Here is a 7,718-nt window from a genome sequence, read left to right on the forward strand (position 1 = left end):
GGCAACAATTTTAAATAGTTAAATAAGATAGTTTTTCTTTTAAGCAAAACACAACCTGTGCAATTCTCTCCCACAAGATAGCAGAGTGCAAGAGTTTACCAGGATTTGATATATGGATGACATGAGCAAGCCCCATTATGGGGGGAGGAGAGATTGTTATGCTTCCAGCCATAAGAAGTTAGTAAGAAACTTCCCAGTGGTTGAGTTATTCCATATTTTCATATCACCTGGATTCTAGCCTATTCTGCTGCAGTATTTGTTCCTGGATGCTGTTGGTGATCACATGCTGTGCTGGATAAGCTCCTGTCTGAACTGGACTGGCAATTCCTCTTTGTTCTGCCTCCCAGGGAGGGTGTGTATACAGTATGCATTGCACCTCCAACAGCCTGGGTCGCTCACTGCAAAAATGGCCAATGACACCAATTTTGGATCCTCCTGTAGTGAAAGGTCCCATTTGTTCTTATTTTTCCTCTTTGCTTTGCAAGAATTCTGATCCCTTGTCGAATAAACCCACAATATCTAACCTGCTTCTTTGTGAGCAGTTCATGTCTACACCGCAGCTGAGAGCAAGTCTCCCAGCTCAGGTAAAGAGACTCAGGCTACTTCAAGCAGAGTTAGCATGCTAAAAATCACTGTAGATGTTGTGACTTGGGCTAGCTGCCCTAGCCCAAGCCTGCCCAGCTAATGTTCACACTGCTGTTTTTATGTGCTCTACTTGAACTAGGGTGAGCCTGTCTACCTGGCCTGGGACCCACAGAGCCTTAGCTGTTCTCTGCACACACTTTCCACTCCCACAGAAACATTGGCATAGGCTTGCCTTACGCTCCCTGTAACAAGCCACTTGCCATTCTAGTGACGCTGTAGTCTGGGAGGAAGATATGGAGTCGGAGCTGCTAGGGGAGATGCCTGTGTGCTCCCCGGCAGAGCCAGTGCACGGGCAGTTCCTGACTCTGCTGGACACTGTGGGCAGGCGGAATGGCCAGGTGCTAGTGATGGAGATGGATGATGTACATGAGGCAGCCCCGCTTGTGCAGATGGACTTTGCCCAGGCGCTCTTCAGAGGGATCGACCTAGAGGCCAAACTCCACCGGAAGGAGGAAATCAAGGAGGAAGAGCAGGAGATGCAACCACAGCTGGTCTTCATGCTCTGGCAATCGGCCACGCTGAGGCAGCTCATGCAGTGGGAACACCTGGATGAAACACTCTGGAACTTAAGGAATCTTTTTCCCTGCATGCCAGCTGCTCTGGTACTGGTGATGATCCAGCCAGACCTGCAGCACCAGCAGGTGGAATCAGAACGGGCGGCAGGGGCGCTAAGGAGAATGCAGTGCTTGCTAGATGGTGGCTTCCAGGAACTGGTGGTGGAAGCAGCTGTTTATAGCCCAGGCCAGCCAGACGGGACCCTGGAGGTCAAGAGAGCTGCCTGCAGAGCCCTGAGAGAAGTTCTGAAGGGCCAAGAAGGTACTGGAGGGGTCAGAGGTCACACAGGGCTAGCATCATGTGAAGGGGGACTTAAGAGCAGGTCTTGCTGGGGAGGAGAGACAAAGAGCTAGGTGGGTGGAAGGAAATGTGGAAGTCTGAGCTGGGTGCAGAGGGGAAGCAGAGATCAAAGCAGAGTTAGGAGTGAGAGACACACCAGAGAGACATGAAAATCAGGGATGTGGGCATCCAGGGTGGAGCTGAGCAAGGCGGTATTTGGGAGGCTGGGATGGGCATGGGGGGCACATGAGCTGGAAACTAGACTGGGGAAGGGGAACCGCCGTATCCCTTTCAGCAACCCATGGTGCTGCAGGGCCTGAGGAGGGCCTTCAAGAAAGTACATCAGGAGCTGCTCTTTCGAGCTGCATGGCTCGGAGCCCTGTAGATTTGCTGCTCCTTGTTGCTAACTGACAGGAGGCAGCAGCTCTGGGAAGCTGAGCTCCTGTGCTAGACAGAGCTTGAGTAGGAGATGGGAGAGGAGGCATCTTGCATGTGTGTGAGAGCTCTGAGGAAAAAGTCTTGGTTCAGGGGCCATCCAGTCGGTGTCCGTGGGTTTTTGGGGAACTATGTGGTGGTGTCAATAAACGTCTGGGCCTTTTACATAGGGGCAACCTGCCCCAGTCCACCAGCCCTACTTGGTGTGAGGGCAGGGGGCATGTTAAATCAGTGCCGAGGAGGATTGTAGGTCGGGCTCTGTTTGAGTAGGGTTTGGGGGGGGACGTTCAGTCATTGCCCAGCAGGTCGGAGAGAGCTGGGTGCTGTCATAAACTGGGATGTAGGCGGTCAGCGCTGGCAATCGTGAGCCAGAAAGCGGAGGTCAGAGGCGGGGACAGAATGGGGAGTCAAGCCAAGGGTCAGAGCTAGAGTCAGGAATCAAGCTGGGGGGTGGAGTGGGGGGAGTAGCAGCAGGGATCTGGATCGAGGCTAGAGGACAGGAGCAAGGCAGGGCTCCGAAGGTAGTGGCGAAGGCAGGGTCCTGTTGCATGCCAGGGATTCACCTTGTTGCTTGGACAACTTCCTGTGCTACCTCCTGCCTTAAATAGTGAGTCTGCGCCAATCTGAGAGGCTGGACGTCTCCTACCGTTGGGAGCTTCGTGGGTGGGGCCTATGGGGAGCGCGGCTCCGCCAGCCTACACTCTGGGACCAGCAAGCTGCTGGGTGCAGGTCGCCATCTGAGGATTGTCTGGGGGCCTGGGTTCGAGACCGGAGAGTCCTCGCATAGGTGCCAGCGAGTCCCTTCTGATCCCTTAGCCTGGCTGGATCCCCTCTGTGGTCCACTTGAGAAGCTGGGATTGCTGGCGACAGCATGCGCTGGGAGGAAGAACAGGTGGGAGAGGCTGCACAGTGGTGTGGCTCTTCTGCAAAGGCCTGTTGCAGGCTCCTCTGCTCAGTGGTTCATGCTCGGCACAGCCCCAACCTTGCGGCTGATGCTCCCCAAGCCAGCGGCATTTACACTGTGTTCCTCCCCTCCCCCCAGAAATGACTCCCCAGGATCCAGTTACCATCCGACTCAGCTTGGGTGTGTGCAACACAGGATATGAAAGACGGTATGAGGACAGGCTCCCTTAGGCCGCATTGCAATGTGCCTGGAAGGTGGGTGCATCTCAGCCCGTCCCTTCATAGCAACATCCACATGCTGCTACTGCACGAGCAAACCCGTTTCGCCGGCTGCTCCTAGCATACTTGTTGGAGGAGTGCTCCCAGGCAGGCCAACTCCTGCAGATACTTTTGCCTGAGATGCCTTCCCCACTCCCACAACTATCCCCTGGCAGGAGTTTGGAAATTCCCCTTCCTCCCTGCCTGGGACTGCAAGCAGGCTGTGCTGGACTTGGGGAAGGAGGATGGGGAGAGCAGTGGGAGGGGAGCGGGGGGGGCTTAGATACTGTGGTAATGGTGCTATAGAAAACCCTAGGCCAGACAGATCTTTATAGGACACCCCCTTCCTCCCCAGGCCACGCGCACAGTCCTGCAATGCTGCGCAAATCCCTGGGGTGCCATATATGCTCCCCTCGATGGGATAACAAAACTCGTGCTAGCAGCTAGATTCTGAGCATGCTGTCGTCAGCAGGGAGAGCTGCTGCTCCAGCAATCCAGCAACAGTCCCTTTCTTCCCTTTAGTTCACCTTACAGTATTTCTGTTGCCATTAACCCTTGGCAGGGTGGCATTTACCAGGCTGTCCTCTACACCAATGCTCAGGGCCACCGGTAGACGACAACAAGCCAAGCCCTGTTTGTTACACTGCATGCTAGGGGCCTGATCCGACCCCCTCTGAAATCAATGGCAAGTCCTCCAGGGACTTTAGAGGACTTTGCATCAGCTTCCTAGGTCCCCTCCATCCCTGTGCATCAGCAGAATTTTGATTTGCATGGTGCAGCTGCCGTGAGAAGTCAGGGGGGAGGCAGAGCTCTGAAAAGTTGTGGCAAAATAGCAGCATAAATGGTTAGAGTCCTACCAAATTCACCGCCATGAAAAACACATTACGGACCATGAAATCTGGTCGCCCCCAGGAAATCTGGCTATTGTAGAGGAGACTACAGTTCACAGAGCTGGTCAGCCGAAGAGCAGCGGCTGCTGGCCGGGAGGGAGCTCACCTCTGAGGGCAGCATCGCTGCCAGCAGCAGCGCGGAAGTGAAGGTGGCATGGTATGGGGGGGTTGTCAAGTTGGGGGGCAGGGAGGGAGGCCCAGCCTTACGGGTGGGCAAGTGGGCAGCGGCCCAGGGCCCCGTGGTCACACCCACACACAGCCAGCCTGAGGCCCCTTTAACACACACAGCCAGCCAGCCAGCCAGTGGCCCCTTTAACTCCTGAGCACTGGGCCTGGAGTCAGGGAGAGGCAGAGCTGGGGGCTGCGACTGTGCACTGAGCTCCAACTGCTAGTCCCGGACAGGCGGGGGAGGGACAGGATTCTCTCTTCCCTGGCACAGGCCACTCTCAGGGCCAGGTCAGACCCACCTCGGGGATCCTCCCCTGGCTTCAGGAAGCTCCATGGATGTTGGCCAGATGCCCAGCTCTGAAGCACAGGAGTAAGGGTGGCAAGACTGCAACCCTCCAACGGTAGCCTTGTGACACCCCTGCCTCCCCCGCCCCCCATGGTTGGGACCCCATGGTTACAACCCTGTGAAATTTCAGATCTAAAGATCCGAAACCATGACATTTACGATTTTAAAAATCCCATGACCAAAGCGGACCTGAATTTGGTACGGCTGTATATATGGTGATTGGGTGCTCTAGCTGGTCTAGAGAGATCTTGCATCTTGATATGTGGCTTTGTGTGAATCAGTTTCGCTAGGTTCCTATGTGGAATACCTACAGTGCAGGTTTGTGAACTCCCTGCTCCAAGTAAAATGGACTGTGTTTAGCACATTCAAGTACACACTACCCCCTCTGTGGAGTTTATCTCCATAGAAAGAAACTGATTTCACCATGTGTACAATGATCATGTTAAATAGACACTAGGAGTGATGCAACTTGCCTACGGTTTGGTATAATCTGATGGAGAATGTCCCTGGGAGGTATTTAGATTTTTTTTTTTCCAGGGGGAGGGAAGAGGCACTGTGGGAGGTAGGTGATTTGAATCTAATATCAGGTAACCCCATTGAATAGTTGCATCCTCACTGGTGTATTGTAGAGGTTATGATTAATGCTGGCTGGGAAACTTTTCCTTTCCCCATAAAATGTTGAGATTCCAGACATTTTCCCATTCTGCACTGGGACAAAACTGAGACCTTTTGAAAGTTTTCACACACAAAAAGAGGGAGGGGAAAAAACCTACATAAACACCCCTTCCCACCCCAAAATAGCCAGTAGTAGTCTGAGGTTTGGGGCACTCACCTGGGATGGGGAACTCATGTTCCAGTCTTTGCTCTGAATTAGATAGAACGGGGACCTGTATCTGGGTTCCCCAATCTCAGCTGAGTGCCCCAACCCCAGCCTATTGACTGTTCTGGGATCTCAGGGTGGGGTTTTTTGTGAAAACTTTAAAAAAAAATTAATTGAAAAATTCCCAACCAGCTCTAATTATGATTAATTGATTAACTTGACAACAGTTGGACTGCTGGTGGACTGACACCTCCGCCTATCATGCTGACTAATAGTGTCTCACTGTTTCCTTGTCTCCCCTTTCTGTCTGTGTCCATCTGTCCTCTCTGTTTTATACTTAGATTATAATCCCTTTGGGAGCAGGGAGAGTCTGTTTGTTCAGAGTTTGTATATCACCAAGCTCAGTGGGATCCGGGCCCATACCTGGGTTCCTAGGTGCTGCAGTTATACAAATGTTGTTACAAATTATGCATTTTTGCATTAGAGACTTAATGTTTCTCTCTCTCTCTCTCTCTCTCTCTTTTTTTTTTTACAGCTCCTGTATCCAGCTAAGATCTGAACTGCCACCAAAATAAAAAACCAAAAACAAAAAAACTACACAACAAAAAAACCCCACACATTAAAATTTGGAGTTTATTCTCTGTTTGCATGCCTGTGTGTATGTATAAACTTCAAACCATTTATCACTTACAGCAGGGCAGACAAAATGTCCTGGGACAGTTTTCATGTGAGGAATTATGTAATGACAGTGGACTCTTCTTTATATTTACAGCTGCTTAAATATTTATTTTAAACCCTTAACATCAAACATTAAATATTTTTTAAAATATTTCACAGCCAAAAAACGTGATTTCTTGTTTAGTTGTATCATTATCTGGGTCTATTTTAAACTCATGAACTCTTCAGTCTGGAATCTACGTCTACACAGCAACAACAAACCAATGGGAGTGAGTCTGGAGCCTGGATCAACTGACTTGGGCTTGAGCTACGGGGCTAAAAATAGCAGTGTAGACATTTCTGCTCGGGCTGGAGCCCAGGCTCCAAGACCCTCCCCGCTTTCCAGGTTGCAAAGCCCAGCTCAGGCGGAGCGTCCACACTGCTGTGTTTAGCTCCAGAGCACAAGCCGGAGTCGGCTGATCTAGGCTGTGAGACTTGCTGATGTGGGGTTTTGGGGGTTTTTTGCAATGTAGACATACCTTTGTATGTTTTGTAATGCACCTAGCACGGTTCTGGGAGTCACACAAAAGCAGCCCTGATTATTCTGGAGGAAACTCTCTGGCCTGAAGTGGCGCATCTTGTCATTTGCTTCCCACGTTTCATTTCTTATGGTTGGTTTGAATTTGAAAGGAATTGAATCTCTGTAGGTATGGGAGGGTGTTGAGTGCCAGCTAATATCACCAGCTCCAAGCATTCATAACTCACAAGTCAAGCTCCAAAAATCATGAAATTTTAAAAAACAGGAAATGCTGTCCAAGGTCACCCTGCAGGCCACTGACAGAGAAAGGTCACCCTTCCCAGTGTCCTGGGCTTCATGGTCTGAGTTCAGCTCAGTTCCCTGAGTAGCACAGCAGAAGGGGGTTTGCAAGAGGGTTTTAAATCCAGAGAGGAGGAGGTCACAGAGGCTGGACCAGCCGCAGGGGGCAGTGTGGAAGAAGGCACGGAGATGTCTGAGAGAAGCTGACCCGTGTGGGCGGATGATGCTGGCATTGCTGCCAGAGCAGAGGTGGCAATGGTGAGGGGCTGGGTAAGCAGGGTGGGGCACAGTTCTGCCGAGCTTTGCAGGCGGTGAGGAGAAGCTTGAATATGATGTGGTAGCAGAGGGGGAGCTGGGGGGGGGGGTTCAAACTGTAGCAGCATTTTGTGTGAACCGGCGGGGGGCATGTGCGTGTCTGGGAGGCCAGAGAGAAAGGGGGTGCAGCTGGTGATGGACTAGAGGAGAGCTAATAGGGCTCTTCCCTCTAACTTTTAGGATTCCTTCAAAGCACAATTTTGTGAACGCTGGGATCAGGCTGCTCCACCCTCTCAACGTACCCTGGCGAAGGCTGCACCGTCCCAAGGGAACAGGAGGGCTCGCTGCTCCGTTCAGGCACAATCACCCTGCTAGGTTTCGCTGACCTGTTAACCTCCTAACGTGGATCAAAAAGGGGCCCGTGCCCAGGACTCTAAGCAGCTCCAGCTTTATCTGCCTCCAAACAAAACCTTGCCAAATCCCTCTCCCCATCGATCCAGCACTGTGTACTGACACGACGGGGCAAGGTCCATTCACCCCTTGGCCTTTTCATATAGTGCCCCAGACAGGAACGTTTTCAGGGAGTTCTCTCAGCCTTGGTCCCATTGACGGCGCCAGTGCTGGGCTGCTCCCACATCCTGTATGGCTAAGGAGTCTGCGTTCTTTAAGGTGAACAGCTTCCTGTTCCGA

At 51.9% G+C, this 7,718-nt stretch overlaps 1 protein-coding gene across 1 annotated transcript; it reads left to right on the forward strand.

Annotated features, from left to right (window-relative positions):
- Positions 1 to 778: 778 nt before the first annotated feature.
- On the forward strand, positions 779 to 3,056 carry LOC144270619 (uncharacterized protein C2orf72 homolog). The gene is made up of 2 exons (XM_077827223.1): positions 779 to 1,461; positions 2,957 to 3,056. The coding sequence occupies exons 1-2, from the start codon at positions 879 to 881 to the stop codon at positions 3,046 to 3,048; spliced, it is 675 nt and encodes a 224-aa protein (XP_077683349.1). The 5' UTR covers positions 779 to 878; the 3' UTR covers positions 3,049 to 3,056.
- The last annotated feature ends 4,662 nt before the right edge of the window (positions 3,057 to 7,718 follow it).

The sequence above is a fragment of the Eretmochelys imbricata genome, chromosome 9 (assembly GCF_965152235.1).
Source record: "Eretmochelys imbricata isolate rEreImb1 chromosome 9, rEreImb1.hap1, whole genome shotgun sequence".
NCBI classification, from domain to species: Eukaryota; Metazoa; Chordata; order Testudines; family Cheloniidae; genus Eretmochelys; species Eretmochelys imbricata.

Coding starts and splice junctions, on each gene's coding strand:
- LOC144270619 (XM_077827223.1), top strand. CDS start 879: ATGGAGTCGGAGCTGCTAGGGGAGATGCCTGTGTGCTCCCCGGCAGAG. Junction 1,462..2,956: donor AGTTCTGAAGGGCCAAGAAG/GTACTGGAGGGG, acceptor CCCTCCCCCCAG/AAATGACTCCCCAGGATCCA.